This window comes from Pygocentrus nattereri, chromosome 1, assembly GCF_015220715.1.
Source record: "Pygocentrus nattereri isolate fPygNat1 chromosome 1, fPygNat1.pri, whole genome shotgun sequence".
NCBI classification, from domain to species: Eukaryota; Metazoa; Chordata; class Actinopteri; order Characiformes; family Serrasalmidae; genus Pygocentrus; species Pygocentrus nattereri.
The window spans coordinates 40018891-40044706 of record NC_051211.1 but is presented as its reverse complement, the minus strand read 5'-3'; the positions used below and the strand labels follow the sequence as shown (position 1 = coordinate 40044706).

Sequence of the window (25816 nt, the reverse complement as noted above, 5' to 3'; positions counted from 1 at the left end):
CATTTCAGATCAAAGCCCAGATTGTTCTGCTGCTGTCTCAATGAAAAGCACACATAGATCACACATAATGACAACAACCCCAAATAAATTTGACTTGAGAATGAAATCCTTTGTACTGACTGAACACTGAACAGCATTCGTTCATCCCATCTGGGTAACAAAGCTTCCCTGTGAAGAATAAATGCCACTAGAAACCTCCTTTTGCCTGTTTAGACCCCACCTACAACACGTGTTTGTGGTATATGGATTGTAGGACTGTAGGACGGGAGAGAACTACAAGAACTTGTGTTGGGAGTTCTGGACTTTAGTGGTAAGATGAGAAGTCCAGACCCCCTTTGAAGAAAAGAGACCAAACTAAGAGAGGAGACTCAACAGGAAGAAGAGATGGGCAAGTTCTGTTCGTTCAATTCCTTTGAGATGAATATGTTCAGTTGGAGGAAAGTGGAATATGAGTTTCTGCTTATTTCAGAACTCTAATTAATCTAAACACTAAACCTAATATTAACATGATTTGTGTGTTTAAGTAGATCGCTTTGTATATTTAGGGTCTATTACAGGATTTGTTACCAATCACAGCACCTGTAGATTGTCTACAAGCAGCTACCTAACTGAAGCACCCATCAGGTCTCCACAGTTAGCCCTGATTCTAAACCTGATCAACAGTGGTGTTCAGCAGAGGAGCACCTAGACTTGCACTACTAGAGAACCAATCAAAAGGCTCCCTGACCCTTTTCGTCCAGTGTCAGTTCCATGAAACATCCACATGGAAGGTAATTATACAGGTATATTTATTGGAAATTGCAGAAATCATGCGGAGGTACATGGAAAACAGATAGGCAGCCTTTTAGAGCTGATTAATCAAATAAGAAAGTCATACTATATTAAAAAAAATCCATACGCTCTGTTTATTTTTTATTATTTATATCTTGGAGATTCATCCATGATGTTTATCTGGGTTTGTGTAACAAAAACCTTTACACAAACATTTTCCAGCTTATCCTTATCCCTTTGCATTAAACAGGCTGTTTATATTACTGTGCCTTTAAGACTGATATGTAAATTATCTGTACCGTGATTGGCTTCCATTTATTTTGCTTTTAAAAAGCAATCGTAGCTAAAACACTTTACAAGTTCAGTGGGAAAGGGCAGGGCTAAACTGTTGTATGCTGAATAGACAAATGCAGAATTTCAACATATGGACTATAGAATGAAACCAGGTATTTAATCACGATCACATACTACTGCAGTCTCCTTCATTCAAAAAAGAAAGGAAAAACCCATGAAATGAGCCCTTCAAGCTAAGACAATAGCTGGCACAAATTATTTTCTAGGTTTTTGGGAAAACCCATAAAGAGGAACTGCTGAAGCATTATTGCGGATATATTTTGTGTTTATGAGGAAAAAAAAAAAAAAAAAACTCAAGGCCTCTTGCATGATTTTTATTTACTGCAAAGAAAAGTAACTTCTTCAAAAAAAAAACGGTAAATATTCCAAGGGATATTAATTTCCATTCATGTCTAGAGTGTCTATATATTACTCTGAATATTATATATCCTCTGCCTTGAGCCCAACAAATGCAGTTCAGGTGGCTTAAAGCATAACCTGTGAAATAAAGAACAGCTTCGACTGTTTAAAGATCATAAACTTAAATATAGCAAATGACAACGAGAAACACAAAAATAACACAGCTGCAGGTGACAGAAGAGGTAACAGTAGAACAGAAGTGATAACTGATACAGGGCAGCAGCGAAAAGCAAATCAACACTGTGAAAGGGCATCTTTGGTGAAGAGAATTAGATGAGAAAACAAACAGAATGTAAAGTGAACTGTTTATCAGCAATACTCTTTGGGGAACACCGGTTAGTGTCTTCAGTCTTCTATCAGTGAGTGAGGCAATAACTAAGCAATAACTAGGAGATACTGTCCTTTAAGTAGTCAAAAGTGGAATATTTGGAGTTCTTAGAGCTCGAGCAAATTAACTGCTTTGTGGCACATACATATTCAAATCAAATACGTTCATAAACGCCAGAGGCCCCAGCATGAAGCAATGTTTTTTTAATTGCTCCTCACAAGCTTCCACTATGGCTGTTGCTAGAGATAATCTTTTGGCTCATTTCCTGAAGTATAAAATTCAGATGAAAAAAAAAAACAGGACAAGAGTGGAAGTTTGTCATTCAAGAAATTCCTTCATCTGTGTAACCGTATCACCTGACATCAATTATCAACATATCACAGCAGCTCAACAGCATCAGTGATATATACTGCTATACAGGTACAGGTTGATGACTTATTATGAAGTCAGCAGGTGTCCAAACAAGATATTTGCCAAATTGTTCTGGACACCGCCCTCCAGGACTGGAATTGACCTATCCATGCTATATTGTTAGCAATTGTTGCAAGATGGCTTTATATAATGTTGGCAAAAATCCCATTCAACTTCAACAAATTCAACAAAGTTTTAGTGCACATTGCAGTTTTGTAAAGCAATATTAAAGGGTGTAATAATTTCAAATTTGACAGGTTGTAGTTCTTTGTCATGCAATCAAACTATCATTAGCAAGGAGACAAATTCAGCATTGCCTTTCAAACCTGCCTAGTTTTGATTATCTAGAACAGGAGTGTCCAATCATATCCATAATGGGCCGGTGTGGCTAGAGGTTTTCATTCCAACAAAGCCTAAGCGCACATGCTCAATGGTTTGAGATGAATTGATGAAATAAGCAGAACCAGTTGCACTCCTGCTCCTTTGTGGATATGACTGAGCAGTCCTGATCTACAACAATATAGTCCAGCAACCTAGCAGAACTCAATGCAGCAACAATGTGCAATACATTCTTAATATTAGACTTTCTCCAGCGCTCTACAAAGCTTGCCCAAGCAGGCAACAGCAGCTATAAAAGAATGCATTTGTAGACAAAGCATGCATATGATCAGACACCCTTGTGCTATACTTCTGCGACAGGTAGGACAGACTGAACTTTTCTGCATATTTCAGAGCATCTCAGAGACAGTGCTCTGAGGTAAGAAGTGCGAACCGTTGAAAGATCACAACAGTAACTGAAAAGCTGCTCATCATCGCCACCTGGTGGATGCAGTGGCACTAGCTCCCAGCCGGTTCATGGTTTTGCTCATGTGTGGGAAGTGCACAGTGGGAGTCCTTGGTGTGGGGCCATAAAGGCCTAAGTTTCTAGCGGCAGCAGACTTGCGGGGTGCTTTGACACAAGGAAAAGGGGAGAAGATCTGCTGTGACTTTGAAGGGCTTCGCCTGAGAGAACTGCCACCACTCTCTGAGCTGGAGGAATCAGAGGCCGTGCGCCGAGTGGAGCAAAACTGCTGTACCTGCAGGTTTGACTCTGGCTGCAGGTCTGAGTCTGGATGATCCTCCGACTCTGGATGCTCTGCCAGTTCTGGCTGTTGGGCACCTGAAGCTGGTCCTTCATCACTAACAGCTGGAGAAGAAGCTTGTGAGGATGGTTCTAGCTCTAGAGCAGATAGCTGCTGTTCCATCTCCTCAATTTCTTCTACTTTTTCACTATCCTGGAGCTCCGAACCTCCATCTGCCACAACCTCCTTCACAGGCTCCTCTCCTTCGCCATCTACCTTCTCCACCTCCTCATCTTGCTGTTTCTCCTCCTCTCCTCCTGCCACCTCTGGTTGGTCCTCAGTGCTCTCATTGTCCTCCAATGTCAAAGAGTCGTCAAAGCCCAGCTGGGCCCGTGCCCTGGCTAGATTCCTTCGATGGGTGCGGACATGAGTACGCCAGGGGGACTGAAGCCTGGCCCGAGCTCCATGGTCCTGGTTTGGGGTGGACTGAGCTTGGGGCGGTGGGCCAGCATGAACATCACCGTTCCTGGAGGGATGCTGGGCAGCTCTAGGCTTCCTCCCCAAGAAGAGATGGTTGACAACAGGTGAAGTGTGAACCTGGGAAGCCAGCACACTGGTGGCTGGACATTTGTCTAGAACCAACCAAAATATGCCACAGTCAGTCATTATGCCCCAAGAAATATAATACAGTGCAGGTGATTTGGCCAAATCAATGAACGTGATATACCTCAATAATAGAGATTTCTGCTGCATGGACAGAAACTTGATCAACACTCTATAAGCAACAGTACTAGTACCAAACTTGTCGCTGTCATAAGAAAAACTCAACAAAATGATCAGGTTATGTTTTTTCACCATTTGAAGATGCTAAAAGAAGCAACATAGATGGTCTAAAATTGAAACTGAAATTTTCTATGAATGACATGAACATATGCTAAATTAAGAACAGGCCTATGAAGTTACTATTTCAGAGGGTTTCTTACGACAGCAACAAAACCATTTCTCGGTTCTGGAATCTTCTCTTAAAATGGAATGATATTAGATGTAAGCACAATGTAAAGCATTAATGCACTGAAATGAAGAATGTCCCATCACCCTCAGCACAATATTCCAGACCACCAAGATAATTAGTTAATTTTGTAAGCAGCCCAACACCCGAAATTATTCCAGTAAGAAAAGAAAAAAAAAAAAAAAAAAAAAAAACTACGAGTGGTCAGTACCAGGATCATGGCATGCCCGTTCACTGGGCTGATGAGGAGCAACAGGCTCAGCTTCCACTGGCAGTCCTGAGGAGAGCATGTGACAACGTGGGCCTAAAATGGGGTTCTCAAACATTTTGACCTCCTTACTTTTAATCATTACAACTTTGCCATGTTTTTTTTTTTTTTTTATATCGAAACACTGAAAAAAATAAAATGTAGACACAAACCTGTTGATTGGGAATGTAAGTTGAATGTAATCAATTTGTGACTAATTATGTAATAACCTTTAAATAAATGGGCAAACCAAATGTTCAGTGCTTTGCAAAACACTGGCAGGATTACAAATTATATTTACTAGGTTTAACGATTCACAATGAATTATTCTTTACTCAATTCAATATGGTACACCGGTGCCTGATTCAGGAGGGGCTGAAAATGTGCCTTATATTAACCTGTTAATATTTCCATTTCCAGTTTATTTGAGCATTCAACATTATAAATCGTTAAAAAGTTGTACTTTACAGTACTTCATCTAAAGCTCTAGTCACAAGAAATGCTAGTCAATATACAACAATATGATGCGATACATGACATGCTCTGATATAATATGTCACACTGTATAGTTACAGTATAGTTTTTACCATTCAATTTTAAACTCATATGCAGTAACACTAAATGTACAAAGCCAAATTATCTGTCAGTATATATTATAAAGAAACAAAACTTTCAAGTAGGTTGAAGACATGGCAGGACAAAACAACAATAATAACGGCAGACTTGTTTAACCAAACATAGCCGCAGCTTCTACTCTGAGATGCTGTACGAACACAGAGTCTTGTGTCTACGTTGCTGCAGCACAAGATCCAGCTAAATCCTACCTGTGTGGATGTAAAGCAGCCCAGCCTGCTGCTGCTGCCGCCTCTTGACGCGCAAGTACTGCTTGGTCAGTGCTCTGATGTCCGTGCTCATGCGCTCCAGCATCATGCTGTTCATGGTGGCCTGATGCTCGGCCCGGCCGGCCCCCACTGCCCCTGGGCTTAGCTCTGCCATGTTACTGGAGGGAGAGCTCTGCTCACCTCTCTGTTCTGCAGGAATGAGATGGAACAAAAGTCTTGTCAGTCACATCAGAAAAAGACCAACTTACTGGTATCAAGTTTGTAAACCTCTGATCTAAGGGTCCTTGAGGACCATCTTGAGAACCACTGCTTTAGGAAATGATCATTAAAGCTCATTTGTTACCACAGCTTGATCCAATTAATAACTCTGAATCCCAAATGAATACCAAAATAATATTGCAAAGAAAAAAAAAAAAGAAAAAAAAACACTGAATACACAAATATGTTTAGACCGTAGTGGAACACAGACAATAGAAACAATACAAGCTTTTTTGTTCTTGTTTTTCTTGCATTTTATCTTCATTTTGTTAATATTTGTTGAAATATGTTGAAATCAAGCAAACTTAAAGAAAAAAGATATTTAATTTGCTTGAGCACAGTAAGAACACTAACCTTTTATTGTTTATGCAGATCATTAGTAACATTAAAGTATTCACCAAAATGCTCTGGGCTTCTTATGAAACATGGCAGAAACAGAACAGTACAATAGTACATTAAACACATTCTCATTCCATTTATGATGTTATTCTATTTATAATGTGTGCTTCATTCAACTTCTATATCTGTTTATTAGATTGTATCAATATGGGAAACTGTGGGCTGATTCAAATATCCAATATTTTTCACATATTTTTTCTGTTAATGCTGATACATTTACATATATATAAAATGTAGAAACTGGGACTAAGTTCACCTGGATGAACATTACAGAGAAACAGAACATTTGTTTGTAGAGGTTGATGCATTAAAATGAATACATGAGTGCTTTAGGAAACTGTTACCACAGATCGAGTGTTACCAGAGTTTCAGTCATTTAGTTTGTTATGGTTCAAAATGATGTATTAAAAGACAGTGGAAACACGTGTGACTGGAGGAACTATTTACATAATAGTGGAACATAAACAATAAAACAATATACCATTTTTATTCTGGATATTAACCTGAGAATGTTGTTTTGAACACATACATTACTGAATATTACACTGAATTATAATACATTTGAATGAATTCATAACATGATAAAAACTAAATGGATGCAGTTGAATCACTCCCTTCAGAGTGATGCATGACAATGTATGACATACATACAAAAATACACATTAAATAGCCTTTAGAATTCACAAAATCTTTAACGACTGAGAGTAATCATAAGTTTAGCCAGCTTTCAAAGATCACTTCACTACCACTGTCTGCACATCAGTCAACGCAGTGCTAATTGTCCTGTGAAAACTTTCTTTGGATAAAATTTTCACTCACTGCTTCCTGTCCTGCAGGAAGTGGGAGAGAGAGCAGGAAAAGGGAGGGACACGGAATGCAGCGAGCTGCCAAAATACTGAAGACTGCCACAGTTTTACCTTTTAAGTGTTTTTGGTATCTCTGGATCTCAGGAGCTAGGAGCCCACCCAGTGGTCCCAGGCAGCCCAGAGCAGTGACGATAGAATCTTCATCATCCATATCACCATCATCATCACTCTCCCACCCATGGAGCCCCTGACTACAATCAGAAACATTAAAAATAAAACTTCAACATGGCAATACAGACAAACAACAAAACGTTCTGCTCTTACAATAAATAGGTCATCAAATACTGATTTGAAATGTCAGTCTAAACGTCCATCAAATGCCAATAATTTAGTTTTAAGCAGTTATCTGGTGACACCAATATGATTCTGATATCATTGTGTATCCCTACTGTTTACAGGAATTTATCTACATGCTTAAAATCATAGCCTTTTCCATACCTTATTTAATATTAGAGCCTTCAGCTTGTTCCTGAAAAAACTTTAATCAGGTTGGATATTTTCATCTTAATTTTCTGTCCAAACCCCACCACGTTTTGACATTCCATCACTACACATTGTTTTAATAAAACTGTTTTAAGGTAAACAGTCTTTAAAGTAATGAAAGTAGGGAGGATGAATAAAGTAAGGAGAAAAACTAATGCAGGAAAAATGCAGGACTGACATTGACTTTGAAATCTAAAATCCTGAAACTAAAAAGTGGGAGGTGAGCTTTATAACACCAGACGTGACATTCAAGCCCAAGCCGGACATTCAAAACCATCATGAGCAGTCAGGTCACAATTCAGACAAATATAATCCGTTTCTGTGACCACCTTATAGCTGCAATGTTACTGACAAGGACAAACAGCTTTGAGAGTTCTATTGCTTTTATACAACACTTCTACAAATTAAAGAAGAAGAGTAAAGCAAAGGATCACTGTGCATTGCTTCAAATATTGTTTTAATATTGTCAATTCCTTTCACCAAAAATAAAAATAGACTTTTGTGTTACTGACAGAGCCATAAAGATGTCACAATATCAGGCATTTCCAGCATTTGCCAGATTAATGTGAATGTCATTTTGTTTTAGACAAACTGTGAAGCATTTTCTAGCTCATCTTGTTTGTTCATTTCTGGGCAATTACAGTCTGTTTAACTGTTCTGCCACCACAGTTGCCAACTGGAAAGCTTGTGAAGGGGCAATGATGGGCTCTCATTCTTCTGCAGAATCTAATCAAATGGGCTGCATGTCATTTACTCTCTAAAAGAAGTTATATCATGTATGTGTATGTGGTAAAGTAGAAACTTAGTAATGAACTTCTGCAGTGTCAAGAGAATCCTTACTACAGAGGGTGCTCAGCAGAATGATACACTTACTGCAAAAAATATCCTGTTATTTGAGGGTAGAACGCTTCTCAACGAATCAGATTGCATTGCTGAGAAAAACTATTGTTCAAAGGTAGAAAAGAATGATATCTCAGGCATCCTTCTCACCTTTCCTCTTATCTCTATACGTACTACAGAGTTAATAAACAGCTATTCAAATGCATTTGGAGAATCCCTATACTAAACTGTTAGAAAGCAATTGAGCTTATCTTTACACTGAGGTGGAACAGTCAGTTAAAATATTATTTGCATGTCGTATATTTTGCATGGCCATAGTGTACTCAGACAGACACAGACCCAGGCATACATATTACAGAAGGAAACACTCAGAAATGCTTTACTGCTAGCTTGCTGATAAAGTGAACTATTCACACAGCAACATAGTGTAACCTAAGCCTGCTTTCTCAGGTTACACACCTGCCGTTGGCCTTGACTGGAGCAGGGAATGGAGTGATGTTATAAGTGTACTTCTCCCTCAGCTCTGCCAGCTGGGGGAAAGGGAAGTCAGCCATGGAGTAGACCGTCTGCAAATACACAAACAAACGCATTTCAAACCTGTAATAATATAGACTATTCATTGAATGGTCATTGCAAATCCACTTTTATTCCACCATATCTACTTTTTATACAAGATGTACTGTTTTTTTATTTCTAGTCGGGACTCTGCAGGGGACAGCTGGGTATTACTGGTTTTAATTAGGAGGTAGACAAAAAAAACAACATTTTGATACTTTTTACAATGCGTGACATGATCAAATGTATTGATTAGTTTTTTTCTGAGGTTTGATAAGTTGGAACAAAAGAAAACCATTAAACCGTGCAATGTTAAAAAACTTAACTATTGACTATTAAATACTATAAATGCAACTACACCCACAATACACTTAAAAAAAGTATATTGTAATGTAAATTATCATAATAATAAGTATCATCATACTGCCCACTCCTAGTATTAACAGTATCATGATATAGAAAACAGTGATAATTGTAGTGGTAAACTGCCAGTGTAGGAGTAAAAAAGCTACTGCTACAGTCTCCTCCATGGAAAGCACAGCAGACACTCAAAGTGCTGGTGATAATTTCATATTTATTTAAATTGTAGTTTTTGATGTTAGAAAGAAACACAAGAGGTTCAACATGTAACATTTTCAGTGAAATGATTTCAATGTGTATTAAACCAGCGGTATACTTCAAACGTCAACAGAACTAAAAGTTACTTACGAACACACCATTGCAAGTATACGTAAAAAGAACTTGGGGTACATCTTTGTGACACTAAGCACTACTAGAGGACTACTCTGCATAGTAACACAACAGTATAACACCATGAGAACAAACAACACGGTGATTAGGAGTTCTGTTTAGTGGTCTGCACGTTGCACTGAGATAAACAAAATGCACAATGCCTATAGGTTGCAGCTAGACTGCCACATGGTCTTAGAGCCTTTCTTACCTGCATGAGTTCATTGGAGTCGACCAGGTTGTGCTCCAGCATCTCCTGAGTCAGAATGCCCATAGTGCTATAAAACTCATCTGCTGTCTGGCACTCCTCAATCCTCCTGAGAGAGAGAGAGACAGAGAGACAGAGACAGAGAGAGAGACAGAGAGAGAGACAGAGAGAGAGAGAAAGAGAACGCGGGTGGTACTTAAACCTGATTTTGGCAGACAGAAGTTTTGATCACAATCATGTTTTTTTTTGTTTTTTTTTTAAAGAAAATCACTCTTTAACTCACTCTCCCAGTTTGGCCCAAATAGCTAAGGCCACTCGCAGCAGCACCTCTGAACCCTCAAAAAAGACAGAGTCCCAGATCTTCAGCACAGTGTGGTGTGGCAGGCAGGTGGCGAACATGGTGAGGAACCACTGCATGGTGAAGACGTTGGTGAGTGGAGGTTCGTAGCTGCCTGCAAAAACAGCATTAAGATTTTTTTCATCAAGGTATAATAGTAAAATTTGGTTAAACTACCATGCCCACAACATTTTAATATTCAATGGCATCCCCAACTTGATTTTTGCCATTAAAGTCCAGTAAGTGGAAAGTAGGTGTCGGGGGAGTCTCTCACCTCCTCCTGTTCGATTGGCTACTTTCTGCAAGTGGTGAAGGTGTTGAGAAAGCTCCGGAAGCTTAAGTCTCAACAGATCCCTGAACACGGCCATGTCCACAGACAGAGCCCGCAGATTATTGGCAAAGTAGCTGTCAGGAAGTACCTTATCAATCAGATAAATCATCACCTGAAGGAGTGCACAATGAACAGCATTATTATCAGGTCAAGGAAAAATAAGCACAGAGGCAATGTATGGAGGAGACAAGCACTTGAGCTGCCCGACATGGACAAAAAACTTTGTTAGACCTAGTGATGACGAGAACCAATCTAATCTGAATAGCTCCATTAGCATACTTCTGACTTTCAGACTTTCAGGTATTGCCACCCTTTAGTTGCTATAAAAAATAAGCAGCCCTAACAGAAACCAACACATACCTTTAATGCATCACCCTCATTGCCTTCAGTGACCTCCAGAATAAGAGCAGCTAGCACATTGAAGCCTTGGCAGTAGCCCACAGTCTTGTTCCAGCGGGCGTAGGCCAGCAGCACCCGCTTCAGCACCACCCGGTCCTGCTCTGCCTCCTGACCACAGTATGAACTGCAGCCTGTTCTGTGCAGGTCCTGCAAAAGAGGAAGAGGATGAGGGGTGGGCAATATGATGAATTTATCACAATAATTTCATATTATTATAACTATAAGCTTTTCTGAGCATATTATGGATGTCAGAGCACTGACCTACTGCATGTTTAATTAAAAAGAGATTTAGGCAGGCCTTCCAAGCAGTGTAGCTGCCTAAGCTTTCATCCTGTTGTTGGGAAAGGTTCTGGGAGTTCAGGAGAGCATGGCTGGCCATATTTAAGTGGATGTAGTGTTGTGCAGTATGTGAAATGCTGTATTATATTAAAACAAGTGCACACATCATTGTACTCTCTCTATTTAGTAGGATCTAGAAAGAAAGAAAGAAAGAAAGAAAGAAAGAAAGAAAGAAAGAAAGAAAGAAAGAGGGGGGGAAGAGAGAGAGGAGAGAGTGCGAGAGCGCTAGAGAGAGCAAGAGAGAGAGAGAGCAAAAGAAAGAGGAGAGAGACGTGAGTGAGTGAGTGAGTGAGAGAGACAGACAGACAGACAGACAGACAGACAGACAGACAGACAGACAGACAGACAGACAGACAGACAGACAGAGAGAGAGAGAGAGAGAGAAAAGAAAACAGAGAATGGAGAGATAGGAGAGATAAAGAAAAAAAAAAGGGAGAGAGGTGAAAGAAAGAAAAAGAGAGAGAAGAGAGAGTATAGATAGGAGACAGAGAGAGAGACAGAGAGAGAGAGAGGAGATGGACTTTGCCCCCCTGTGGAACTTGTGATGAATCACTGAGCCTTTCTGTGCTGGGGAGGCAACAGGCGTTCCCCTGTTCCATTATCCACTCACAGCTGACACTCCACACAGCAAACATCCTGCTGGGTCAGTTAACATTTAATCAGAGTGCTTCCATTTCAGGCCCTTAAATATCCCTCTTCAATAAACATCCGCTTTCCCTTCAGCTTTCTACATCTGCCTCGCGATTAAATATTTACAAATATGCAGGCTGTTACCATAGTTTTATATTATTACATTTATTAGACAGAAATACATTAACTCAACAAATGAGATGCTGCTAATGTGCTTTTTACTCTTACTGAAATTTACAATATTTAGTGCTAGAGAACTGCTTTTGCTATTTAGCATGAATAAAGCTTTAAAACTGTTTAACATGTTTATGACCTGAAAGCAATACTTTCTGGTACACATTATGCAAAAACAGACACATGAATATATTACCTTGACAATTTGGATCCCAAGTGAGTCATCATCTGGATTGCTGCGCTCATTGAAAGCAAATCTCATGGTCTTCTCCCAGTCTATTGAGATGCTGTGAAGGTACTGATCAGCTAGGGTTAACCACACCTGGTTCAAAACAAACTAAACCTCTTAGACATGATATTCATTTATATCAATCAATAAACAGTTATATTATCCTTACAATTTAATACACAGAAACACTGAAATGTGTATTTGAAATACAGTGCATAAGTAACTGGATAGTGACAGTGTTTGTTAATTTGGCTCTACCCTCCAGAACACTGGATCTGACGTGAAGCAATGAGGTTAAAAGTCATTCACATTTGATGGTACTTACAGTTGGCTAATCATATAGGAATCACAGTCATTTTGTTTTTTGTCAAATGCAGTGTGCTGGAGTGCAAAAACAAACCAATAAAATTGTCACAATATAATTTAAGGCTGTCATGTATTACAGATATTGATTACAGCAGTAATAAAGTGCTCTACCAATTCAACAAATCTATTCAATTTGATGATTAATCGAATAAGGCCAAACAGAAAAGTGGACTTTGCAACTATACAAAACAATACTTTAACTAAAAACACTTTACTGTGAAAATGTAAAGAAGGAAGCCTTTACGATCATAGAAATGAGTGTGAACGTGTTTTATCACACAAATTGTGAAGGTATTGCTGCTAATTCAATGGGAAGGTTACATTCAAATTGCAGCACACAAACAAAGACAAAGACCAAAAGGAGCAAAAACCATACCCTCTTCCTCCATTCTTTGGGGATGCCCGTTGGGAGCCGAGCCACGGCCTTGAGAGCATCATACCACTATAATACAGACATTACTGAACACTGAGTGTCAAAGCAATAAAGAGATACAAGACTTCATATTTAATTCTCTAGTCAACAGACTTATATTATTTAAAAAATACAGCAAATGCACTTATATGTTAAACAGGTCCGCCTACCTGCTGAAACCCATTCTTGCCAAGTGATGGTTCTAGAGTGAACTTTAACCTGGTATCAACTCCTAAGAGGAAAAAAAGAAAAATCACTTCGATTTATTGTGAAAGTGAGCAAATGATGGTGGTCAAAATATAAATACAAGATGATAAAAGGATCCCATTTTCAACAGTCGATACGAGTTTAAACCATTTCTTTCCAGATGAGCTCATTTATAATTTATGTCTCTAAAGCTATAACAAACAAAAGGTGAGATGCTCTTGGATGAATAAAATCTAGCTACACTGGGCACAGAATGTCCAGAGAGACTCTTTATAGATCATATTTAGAAGAAAAAAAAAGAAAAGAAGAAAAGCTGCACTATAAGGGCTAAAGAGAAGCTGAAACTAGTTCAAACTATGCCTTAAAATGACAACAGAGCTCAATTTATATTTCCTTAAAACAAACAAACAAACAAATAAAACAAGCTCCATCAAATGCTTTACACCCAGATTCAGTAGGAGCTTTCTAAATCTCAAAACTCTGAAAAGCACACAACAAAAATCGGTCTCTATACTGAAACTGTAGAAGAACCATTTTTATTTGCTTAAAGAATCATCAGACGGTTCTTTAAGATGCATGCCAAGAACCTTTAGGAAAAAATGAAGAACCTCAGTGTAATGTAAAGGTTCTCAACCAATGAAAATGTTCTCCTAGAAACCAGGAACCAGTTATTTTTCAAGATCTGAAAGCAAGTTCTTACAGCTGGTAAACTACTAAAATGCTGCCTTTAGTGTTTGAGTGATTCTCTCCACCCACTGTAGCCTATTTATGTGTTGTGTGGGTGTCCAACTATTGTGTTACAGTACTTGGCTCTCACAGAATATAATGCCTCACAATTAAGGTTTCTTTTATTCATGGAAGCCCTTTTTACAAGCCATTATCATGCAAACGACAGCCTACAACAGCTGGCCTTAAAAGGGAGAGAGAGACTGAATCCAAACCGACTAAAATAACCTCAATAATGAATGAAGCTAGAGGGCTGCCTCGTTTTACCCGGTCCTTTCTCAGAGCTAGGCTAAGCCGAGCTGCTCGACGTCTCAGTCTACATGGCACACTTTACTGTAACTAGATGTGCTGCTGAATAAAGCTGTAGTTATGATTCAGTTTTTAACGAGTGGAGGTCAACAGCACAAGCTCCGTGTGAACGTAACGTTAGATAGATGTAAGATCCACTATGTGGGTCGCTGTCCGCCTCTCTGCGGTGCTGATCTGCTTCCCGCTTCCGTTATAAAACGACAAAATCAACCGTAAACACGTATCCAACCCTACGGATATTTCGTTTTTTAGATCTGTAGCTTACCACACTGAAACAGGTGGACAAGTCACACATGCTGTAAACGAAGACGTTAACCAGTCTTATAAAAGACGTGTTCTGCTAGCTAAATTAGCAGCCCTTGCTAAGTCCCTCACAGCGGCAGTTACAGACAGTACAGAAGGAAAAAAGCACCAAAATATGACGCCGATCTACGTCCTATCACACGCTGCTTTCTCTCAAAGCTGTCCAGGTTTGAAGACAGACCTGCTTCTCCCTCCATCATGTCTCTCCTGCCAAAGGCTAAAAGCAGCACACCAGCAGAGCAGCTAGCTCCCGTTTTTAACGTTAGACCATTTTTCTCTTCACAGCTAAAGCTTCAAGGGATTAGCCAGCACGATTATAATCTCTGACACACTCCTGCTCCCCTTCGTGTGGAAAAAAACACCCTGAAAGCTACACTGAACACTGAAAAAGGTGGAAACTGAAGTCTACTGCAGCTGGGACAGCCTATCCTTTACAGGCTAAGATGACCATATATTACCATAGGGATGTTCAACATGTCTTAGCATCCTAAAATCTCAGAGATCACGCTCAGCACCATCAAACACCGCAAAATACAACAACAAATACACTCATATATACACAGTGACATACATACATAGCCTACCTTAGCTATGGTATCTACCTACCAATATAGGTTAACATGCTAATATTAGAGCTTCATCAAATCTTTCCCCATCCTCAAACCTCAGAAAAACACCCCCAGCATCCCCAGAAAATAAACAACAAAAGTCTAAGCGGTGATAGATCTTTAGATATAGATTAGCATGCTAATATGATAGCTAGCACATCTGGCTGTGAGACCTTCAGAATAAAGACCCTCTGCAAGCTCAAAATCTCAGAAACGCACATTAAACCTGTAACTACAAATCTCAGAAACACTCACCATCAACAGAAAAGACAGTAAATGTAATAAATTAAGATGCCTGTGATCATTTTTCCATGCTAACGTTAACACGATCAGGCTGTGAGACCATCAACCTCCTCAAATCCAGCAAAAACACCCTCACCGCGCTTAAAATGCCAGAAAACCTCGTTCAGCAGAAACACCTACAGAGTCAAGACAAGATAAAGTGACACTGTTTAACAACCTGACGTGATAGCATAGCAGGCTGAGAAACAGCTTCAGCACCCTCAAATGTGAGAAATGTGAGAATTAGCATGCTCAAAATTGTAGAAAATACCTCCAGAATCTTCGAAAAGACTTCAAAATGTGTGTCGTATGACGGTTAAACACGGAAATATGCTAAGCTAACCGAGTTAACCATTTCAGAACCATGGCCAGCTACAAGCGACCCTTCCAGAAAGAGGTCCCTGCCTCTAACACTGATTCAAACACATCATCTGTGGGGGAAACAAGCCCGCCGATCGAAATGAGGCCATTGGCTGTAAACGGCGGTCAGGCTAGTGCCAAGCTGACCATCACCTGGCTCCAGCGTGCACAGCAGGCGAGGGGCGCTCCTCGAGATGCCATTGCGCTTCTTGAGGACGCTGCTGATGATGTTTCCAACCCCACCGGCGCTCTGGCGCTTCAGACAGATCTTCGACCTCCTGGAGGCCACGAACCGGTCCTGCTTCATGTTTTTCTTGGCGAAGACTGAATAAATATATACGGTAGGTCTGATGTCCGCTCTGCACGCCCTTCTCCAGCCTCCTCTGCAGGATCCTTTTGCTACAGTCCACAGCAAAATAACACGGGCGTGTTCTGCTGATATATGAGAACATGGGGAGAAGTCTCAGCGCAGCTCTGCCTGAGGGAGGGCGGAAGATGGCGAGCTGATCACTGCAGATGACGGCAATTTCTCTCTTCATTCAATCGTGTGTTATCCTCCAGGAAACGAGATCCGGGTTTGAAACCAGCAGGACGCATTACAGATGCCTTTTCAGACAAAATGAGGCTTTAGTTTTCCATAGAGGAGCTTTTCCTGCACCTCTGCAGGAGAGGGAGGAGGAAGAGGAGGGATGAAAGATGCGGTGGATGAGGGGAGGTGGGAGGTGCAAACCAAAAAAGGATAAACAGATGGGGTAGCAGGGAGGGAGGGGGGTGAGCGAGAGAGAGAGAGCGCGAGAGAGAGAGTGCGAGAGAGAGAGCACAGAACTGTGGACTTCATATGTGGTCATTTAAACTCTGATCAAAGTTTTATATTAGTAATCCCAACAGATTAAGATCAACATAATCCAAAATTATTATCCGCGTTATTTCATTTCTAAAGCAAACGGAAACGAGGCTTAACTCCAAGTAAAGATTAGAGTGAGGGAGAAGAAACTTACACAGACATACATTCAGCTTTGAATCAGACGATGTATTGAACGCTGGTTGATGGGATCATCAAAAATCATATATAAAAGAAAATTAGTGATAATCTGAATAAAATCGGAGAAGAATTGTGTTCATTTCTCATGTGCTGACATGAGCAAGCAGCACTCATAGACCACAATTTTTAGGATTTATTTACCTAATTTAACAAAGAAAGAGATTAAACACACACTTTTTAAGACACCATTAACACCAATGTTTGCTAATGAATATCTAAGCAAGGACCAGGACTTCTGGAACAATGCACCATGGACAGATAATTCAAAGACAGAGTTGTTCGACCACACTACTAAAAGCCATGTTTTGTAAAAACAACAGACAGCGTTTGATCAGAAGAACCTAAAGTAAAGTAACGTTATCAGTTCGTTAGGGTAAACAATTTATCTTCCACTTATTCAAAAGTGAGATTTGGAGTTCCGCAGGGCTCTATATTAGGACCTTTATTATTTACCCTATACATGTTACCGTTAGGCACAGTTATAAGTAACCATGGCATAAACTTTCATTGTTATGCAGACGATACTCAACTGTACATATCAGCCAAGCCTGATGACCAATACAGGTTAAAGAAAATGGAGGACTGTGTAAAAGACGTGAAAGGCTGGATGTCACAGAACTTCCTCCTACTAAACAGTAACAAAACAGAGGTTCTCCTTCTGGGTCCAAAATTAGCAAGAAGTAAATCACCAGATTTAATCTTAAATCTCGCCGACTTTCCAGCCACACCTGGATCAGCAGCAAAAAATCTCGGCGTTATAATAGATTCAGATTTATCATTCGATCAACACATAGGCAGCATCACTAGGACAGCTTTTCTACATCTTCGCAACATTGCCAAGATCAGAAATGCCCTAGTCCTGCGTGATGCAGAAACACTAGTACACGCCTTTATTACTTCTAGGCTAGACTACTGTAACGCACTACTGTCAGGATGCACGAGCAGGAATTTAAACAAACTCCAATTAGTCCAAAACGCCGCAGCCAGGGTCCTCACTAAAACTAGAAAATTTGAACATATCAGTCCAGTGCTATCATCACTTCATTGGCTACCTATTAAATTCCGTATTGATTATAAAATCCTTTTATTGACGTATAAAGCCCTACATGGTCTCGCTCCCGAGTACCTGCAAGACCTTATTTCTCATTATGAGCCATCACGACCACTCAGATCCCAGAGCGCTGGATTATTAATAGTCCCCAAAATTCAGAAGGTTTCAGCTGGGGGAAGAGCTTTTTCTTATAAAGCCCCCAAACTCTGGAATGACCTTCCAGAAACTGTTCGGGACTCAGACACAGTCTCAATCTTTAAGACTAGGCTGAAAACTCACTTGTTCAGTTTAGCTTTTGGTAGCTAATGTCCCCCCTTAGATAAAGGTAGCAGATCCAGGGGTCCATGGACACAGGGAATTATAGTAAACTGAGACGCTGGTGCTGTCGTCCCGCTGCTCGCACGCGGTCACTCAAGTTTGTGGACGGTGGAGTGGAGGGATGCCGAATTATTTCAGAGTGCTGCCGTGTCTGTGTGTCCTTCTGGTTCTCTCCTTTCAGTTAAGCTGTCATAGTCAGATCTGCCAGAGTCGTTAGCCACACTCTGTAAATGTTTACATTCCCTGTTTATGTACAAATGGATAGAACAAAACTAATTCCATTTACCTACTTTCTTTCCGAGTACACAATCACCCATATGACCGGCTGGACACTGAAGGACGACCGACTGCCGAGCCCTCCTGCTACCTACTTCAGACCAGCTGCCCATGCCCCAACCACCTACCTCGGATGAGCTGCCCACCCTACGCTGATGTTTTCATAGACTCCTAGTTATTCATAATACCAATATTACTGCTGTTAATATTAGTAATAAAATCACTTGTAGGTAGTTTGACCAGAGGAGGATGGGTCCCCCCTGGTGAGCCTGGTTCCTCCCAAGGTTTCTTCCTCAGTTCTGAGGGAGTTTTTCCTTGCCACTGTTGCCTCTGGCTTGCCCACCGGGTGGTTTCTGTACATTCTTAGAGTTCTCTTGAAACTTTTTCTTTTCTGAAACTCTGTAAAGCTGCTTTGTGACAACATCCGTTGTAAAAAAGCGCTATACAAATAAATTTGATTTGATTTGATTTGATTACAGTAAAGCATGATGGTTCAAATGTTATGGTTTGGGGATGGTTTGCTGCCTCAGAACCTGACCAACTTGCAATCATAGAATCAGCTATTAATTCTGTTTCATACCAGAGAGTGCTTGAGATCATCTGTAAAAAAAAAAAGAAGAAGAAAAAAAAAAAAAGCCAAAGCTGAAGAAGTGGACCTTCCCAGGATAATGATCCCAAACATACAACTAAATGAATGGTTCAAAAGAAGAAAACAAGAGGGTTATGGAATGGCCTGATTAAAGTCCAGATCGAAAACCCACTGACAGTCATCAGACAGTTATCAACCCACTGGCAGACAGTTATCAGAAGCACCTGCATAAAGTTGTTTGTCAAAAGGGGCAACACCAGTTACTGAAGCCAGGGGTGTTCTTCCTTTTTAACAGATAAAATGACATAATTTTTAAATAAACGATGGCCAAGTAAAATTTCAATTGTCTTTTGTCCAATTACTTACCATTTATCTATACATACTGTTTAGCTGAAGATCAAATCAAATGCTGATATGGCCAATTTGTCAAAAAAGGAGAAAATTTGAATGGGGTGTTCTTACTTCTCTACATGTTGCATATGCCGATATGCGTGCAAGAGTCTTAGGCCACATGAGGAAATGACATTTAAAGATGCTTATCTGGGCAACAAGTATTTACTTTCATGGAGAAACACTAACATTATAATAAATACAATACAACAAAGTAAACATTTATTAAAATTAACCATCTTTAAATAGTCTTATGCAAAAGTTTAAACACCCTGTTTTGTTGAATGTGTGAACACATACTCTACAGAGAGCTATTTAAATAGGGCATTTTTGCTACCAATGTTTTGTGAACAATTTCTATTTATTTGCTATGTTTAATACATTTGAAAAAATAAAACATAAAATGATAGTTATATAAACTTATGGCTGTCTTTTTTTTTTCTCCAAACAGTAATTGTGCATTAAAATGTGCAGAATTGTGTTCTCTGTAGTCAACAAGTTATTTTAGACAAATAAAAACACAGTTTAACACAGGTACTCAAACTTTTGCAAATAGAAAGATCACTGTTTAGCCTGATTCATGCACAAATGGGGAACTCTGTTTAATATTCTCAACTAACTAGAGATGCAGCATCGGTCTGCCTCAGGGTGGCACTGTAGCACATTGGTACACTCAGTTGGTCCTTCAAAGCCTAGCAATATGCTCAGTATAGAAAAACTTTACAGTATGCCACAGCATATATGTAAATCTGCCTCGTTTCCCAAGAAACTGGAGGAAAGAGTGAATTGTTACTTGTTTCCCAAACTGAAGACAAAAGAAAAGAGGTCTGAATTCCCAATTAATGTGAGAAGACCACCTTACCACACTAGAAACTACAATTTTCATTAAAAGAACTGTTGAGACAAACATTTTGCTGCCATTAAAGCTAGCATTAGACTACCTCACCAACCGTCCACAGAATGTGAGGACAAGGGACTGTGTGTCCGACATGGTGGTCTGTACCACAAAGGAGGATGCTAAACAAGCTAGCATCCATGCTGGAGAATGACTCCCACCCCATGCATGAGACTCTGGCAGCACTGGGCAGTTCCTTCAGTGACCGGCTCCTTCACCCCAAGTGTGTGAAGGAGAGCTATCGCAGGTCCTTCCTTCCTGCTGCTGTGAGACTGTTCAACCAGCACTGCTCCCAGTAGACCATACACACATACAATATACACATATTTAAAATATGAATATTTTTTCATTGTGCAATATGTTCATAAGTGCAATACAGATCTTATGCAACTCTTATTTTTATTCTTATACTTATTTTGTTGTAAATAGTCTAGAGATTTAACTTTAACTTTTATTGTTTATAATGTTTATACTGTTCCCGTTTCTATTACTGAGTGCCTTACTTCTATTACTCTGCTTCTGAAATACTGTGAATTTTCCCGCTGTGGGTCTAATAAAGGATTATCTTATCTTATTAGTGCTGCTGTGACGAGTGAGTTAGCAGTTAGCCAACGCTGGAGTAGCCAGCCAACATAGGACCCCCTGAATACCAGGGAATATATCACACACTGGTCCAGAGCATTTTTTTAAGGCGGGGGTAGCAATGGTCTCCAGTCTAATGTACAAATTATTACATAGCAAAATGAGTTACTGCAAAACTGTGAACCTTCACCAATAAATCTTACAATTCTGTCACCATTCTGAGAGAGAAGAGCCTCACTGTGTCACTGTAAAGTGGCTATTCATACAATCTTGAGGAAACAAACAGAACAAAACCATGCAGATCTCGAGACGCTTGTTTTCAGGGCGTTATACTGTACCTGCTTAGTGGTCATGCTGCATGTGGATAAAATAGAGAAGAAACAATAATTTCATTCACAATTTCCATTACAAGTAATAATTGTACATCTGAAAAAGAAACGAGCTGAAGCTGCATCCTACATTTACCAAACTATGGTCATTATCACCACTATCACAGCAGTTTACAAATAAATGCTGTTTAAAAGATATAATTAAGGTTTTTTAGATGGATTTTTGATGTTTTTGCACTTAGAACCATGGCTATGCATTTATGGATGGCAACACATGCCTGAATGTTTTAGAATTGATCTGAAATCATTGTTTAACTCAGCCCACAGATGTAATTAATTCATCGTTAGGTGCAGCAATGCAGGTTTAATTTGAATTCATTTAATAACTTCAGCAGTTTGTACGGCAGCGTCACAAATACACTGTCGGATTCTCTTCTTCAACTTTTATTGATGGTAAAGTTTGTATGAATTAATAAAAATAATCGAGTACTCAAATCAGTAATAAATGCTGCAGTAAGTCATTCAAATGTGAGCCAGGTTTGTGCAGTACTTTGACCTCAGGTTACCTCGGAGATGCTAAAGAGAAAAGTTCATTTTTACAGACAGTTAGTTCTGAAGCAGATTTCAGTTTTACAGGCAAATAAAAACTTCTCATTACTGTAATCATTTGCTGCCACATGCATTTTAAAACATCACCAGAGTGCTGGGAGGAAATGAGGTTGAAAGCAGCGCTTCAAGCTCTTTAATGAGCTGCTTCCAAAGCAGAATGATCCCAACATGCAACCTGCATAAATAAATCTATAAGCACGAAAGATTAAGCTTTAATAAAAGTTGATTTCAGTTTTCATTTCAATAGAGGCAGCATAAAAACGTCTTATGCAACCTGATCCTTCTGAGGAAGACTTAAACCCCCACTGAGCCCGGAAATGGATGAAATAAGAGAACACGGATTAGGAATTACTTCTTTTCTGGGAGACAGCTTGCAGGCAGGCGGTGACAATGTCGCATTTCTTCTGATACTTGTGATGAAACCGGTCCTTCCTCTTCAACTGCCGCACCAGTTTAGCGGACTGGATGCCGATACGGTAGTTCACTTCCTGAATGATCCACTTCAGTTCCTCTGGATCTGCGAAGAGAAAGGGAACACACAAAGCCAGTTCCAATCTGGATCCAACCGTGCAAACAAGTCCTCTGAGATGGCTTGAGAACTTGGAGGCTTGAAGACAAAGCAAGCTTTTCCATTTCTCAGGAAACTGAAATTGGTAGGATACAGAGTTGTTGCTCAGGTACGTCTACTTTGTGTTGCTGTCCATGAAGATTAGAAGCGATTCACACATTTATGGATGTGCTGATGTGTATGAGACCTACTGTGTTTCTACCAGAGCTCATCGCTCATCGGTTTTTAATGTCTAGTGCAGATTGAATACTTCTTTCGCTGGTCCGGACAGCCAACCAGCACATTCACAGCTTTGAAATTAAAATAAAAGTAACCAGGAGCCATCAGTGCAACCTAGATAACTATATGTCATTTTATTTGTTTTATGCACGCCAGTTTGTAGAAATTTTCAAAATAAAGAAATCTGTTTTGCATTTTGTGACGATTTTCTAGAAAACTTTAACTGAGCTCTACTGTTGGACTGTCAATAAATGCACTGCATTTACATCTGGTATGTACTTTAAATGTTCTGATTTTTAAAATCTACATCATAAACATGTCATTTGATCTGCTGTCTCTTTTCTCAAGAGAGATCCCATGACTGCCTGTAAGCATCGGATAAACGTAAATGCAAATATTAATTTCACTCCTTGTGTTAGTACACACTTCTTATACATAAACATGAATGAAATTTAATTTACTGTGTTTTAAACACTTATCAAGAGAATCAGCATAATTATGTTTCCCATAAAACCAAACTTGGTGTTGAGTTTCTCCAAAGGCAGCTGAAAACACTCACACATTAGTGTCTATGCAAGGATCTGAACCTCTGTCGTCAGCATGCAAATGCATGATACTACTCACTACACTATTTAATTACCTTGTAAACATTAGTTACACTACTTCACCTCTTTTCACTCTTCTATTCATCCTTTATTGGTTAAAGGATGATATGTGACAGTGCCTTCACATAAAGGTTATATACTAACTTAAGGGCTCATCTTCATCGTCCTCAAATCTTTTTAGTCCAAGGTCTCCTTTATAGATAGTAAGGCCATTGTGGCCTCCGACTCCTCTCCCCCAATCATTAATTTTACTTAATGCACCAGGACCTTGTCTAACCAGAAACTAGATTTGTCCACAGCTGTCGCCAATCTGCATGTACGGCACAACGTTGTTCTATGACATTAACGTGGTAAAGGGCGTTCAGGATGGCATTTTAACAACATATGCTGTTTTTAAACAAGTATCACTGTTTTTAGATATGGCCAATACAAATTTCTTAAAGTGACAAAGTAAAAATGTATTATACTTCTGAGGTTTTTCTGCAGCCCCCTTAGCCCCCACCCCCTGTAGCCTCTGTCTCCAGTTTGAGAAATACTGCTTTACATGCAAATATTCTTTAAACTTTAAAAAGTTCACTGCACTTACTATCTCTTTTTTTATAAAATGGTTCTCCTTTGGAAGCTTCTCGAGGGAACCAAAAGTGTTTTCTTCTTTTTTCGTTCTTTTCTAGCTTCTGATTTGCTTTACAGATGACTACAGCATCATATTGTTTTTAAACACCTCAGTGTCACTGCTAGAATGAGAATAGTCCACCAACCAAAAACATCCAGCCAACAGCGTCCTGTGGGCAGCGTCCTGTGACCACTGATGAAGGACTAGGAGGACGAACACAAACTGTGAAGCAGCACATGGGCTATCATCTCTGATTTTACATCAACAAGGTAGAGACCACACAAAGAGTACCTGCTGTGTGAGGGTCCATAGGGGTCCTGACCACTGAAGAACAGGAAAAAAGGGGGCTAACAAAGTATGCAGTGAAATGGACTACAGTCTGTAACTGTAGAACTACAAAGTGCACCTATATAGTATGTGGAGCTGATAAAAGAAACAAGGAGGTGGTCATAATGTTATGCCTGACTGGTGTATATACATATATATGTACACAGTGGGGTCCCAAAATCTAAGATTTCATTTCTTGGTCACCACTCAAATTCAAGTAAATGTGTGACACGATTAAGACGTTTATATAAAAAAGTTGTTTTTCAGTCTTCTCTCTTCAACTGAGGATTCTGATCTGATATGCTCATGAGAGGCTTTTGCACAACTCACAAAAAAACCTGCCAGCTTGAGCGCATGCAGTCATTAAAGCAGAAGGGGGAGTCACTAAATACAAAGAAATTCTTAAAATCATGCAAATATTTCAGATTCTACTTTTCACTCAAATTGTTACACTGAATATGTAATTTATAATAGAAAAAGTGCATCAAATGTGGAACCCAGACTACAAAATAGAAGCATCATCACTAGTGGTCTTACGCCATAACTATACACACACACACACACACACACACACACACACACACACACACACACAGGCTAGGAAGGGTCCTACATTGGCCTCATATTGACTTTCCTTTATTGGTTAAAAGCAGGACATGTGACAGACAGCAAAAAACATGACCCAAAAGGTGGATTAAATTAAATAAAACATAAAAAATAAATGAAAAGTAAAACATTTAGAAAAGAAAAGAAAAAAGAAATCCATCCACCAGTCTGCTACTCTTTTGAAGTGTGCAAATGGGCCTAACTCAACTCAGTCATGACTCTTCACTGGACCAGTACTGACCTTTCTGGCTCAGGTAGCTCATCTGGTGTCTCCTGGTGTGTTTCCCCTGGAGCTCCTGCAGAAAGCTGGAGCCGGTGTTGCTCCTGCTCAGCGCCGCCTCTGGCCCGGACGCCTCGGTTGAGCTGTCCCAGCTGTCCGCTCCTCTGCGGCCGGGGCTGCTGCAGGTGTCGTACAGCTCCACCAGCAGACAGTCCACGATAGACGAAGCTCTCCGGTCAGCGTGGTAGGGTCCATCCCCGGTCTCTCTGCCGGACACAGTAAACCCGGATAACGAGCTTTTCAGCGCCACATCCTCGTAGCTGCACTGGCAGCGCACATCAGACACAGCAGGTGCTCCGCCTGAGCTCCACTGGTGCAACGTTGCAAGCTCGAAAACCCCGCTCTCCTCCTCCCAGCACAGGTCATGATCACATATGTCAACTTCTTTCAGCTCCGTATCACTGACCTCCACGCTGGACATTTCGGTTTTCTTCACAAATGCCCACCTCACTGCCCCGAGTCTACGTGTCGGTCATAACCAGCCCGCGCCTCTCACCTGCCACGACTGTATTATTTTACCAATGAAAGGAGGAACTGGAGTTCCGGGTGCATGTCGCTCCTTCAGCCTGCTGCAGCTCCTTTAGCTTCCCAGGATCTTGTTTCCTTCCTGAAACAGAGGCGCCCCCCTGCAGGAGAGAGTGGTGCAGCCCCGTTTACTGAAACTTACTGAGCTCCACAGTTACAGCTGCAGGCCTTCAGCACGCTTCACTCACAGTCTGCCCATTTCAGAAATTCAGCTTGATCA

General features: G+C 40.1%; 1 protein-coding gene and 1 long non-coding RNA gene across 7 annotated transcripts; one reads left to right on the top strand and one right to left on the bottom strand.

The window, feature by feature from the left end:
• The first annotated feature begins 401 nt into the window (after positions 1 to 401).
• On the top strand, positions 402 to 10171 carry LOC119265099. The gene is made up of 2 exons (XR_005131397.1): positions 402 to 770; positions 10052 to 10171. It is a non-coding gene; the product is annotated as an uncharacterized LOC119265099 (long non-coding RNA).
• tbc1d30 (TBC1 domain family, member 30) lies at positions 1424 to 25751 on the bottom strand. Of its 6 annotated transcripts, none has more exons than XM_017693980.2 (13): positions 25033 to 25701; positions 22206 to 22370; positions 13148 to 13209; positions 12942 to 13007; positions 12167 to 12292; positions 10789 to 10974; positions 10372 to 10540; positions 10044 to 10212; positions 9764 to 9869; positions 8728 to 8834; positions 6997 to 7136; positions 5405 to 5611; positions 1424 to 3956 (listed from the first exon to the last, which is right to left on the bottom strand). In XM_017693980.2, exons 1-13 carry the CDS (start codon positions 25490 to 25492, stop codon positions 3073 to 3075), a joined length of 2847 nt encoding a protein of 948 aa, XP_017549469.1. In that variant the 5' UTR covers positions 25493 to 25701; the 3' UTR covers positions 1424 to 3072. The 6 variants fall into 6 exon arrangements, with proteins under 6 accessions (XP_017549469.1, XP_017549471.1, XP_037400380.1 ...); XM_037544508.1 differs by lacking the exon at positions 1424 to 3956 and adding an exon at positions 4510 to 4610 and having other exon boundaries at positions 25033 to 25751; XM_017693982.2 differs by lacking the exons at positions 22206 to 22370; positions 25033 to 25701 and adding an exon at positions 15926 to 16514.
• Between the last annotated feature and the right edge of the window lie 65 nt (positions 25752 to 25816).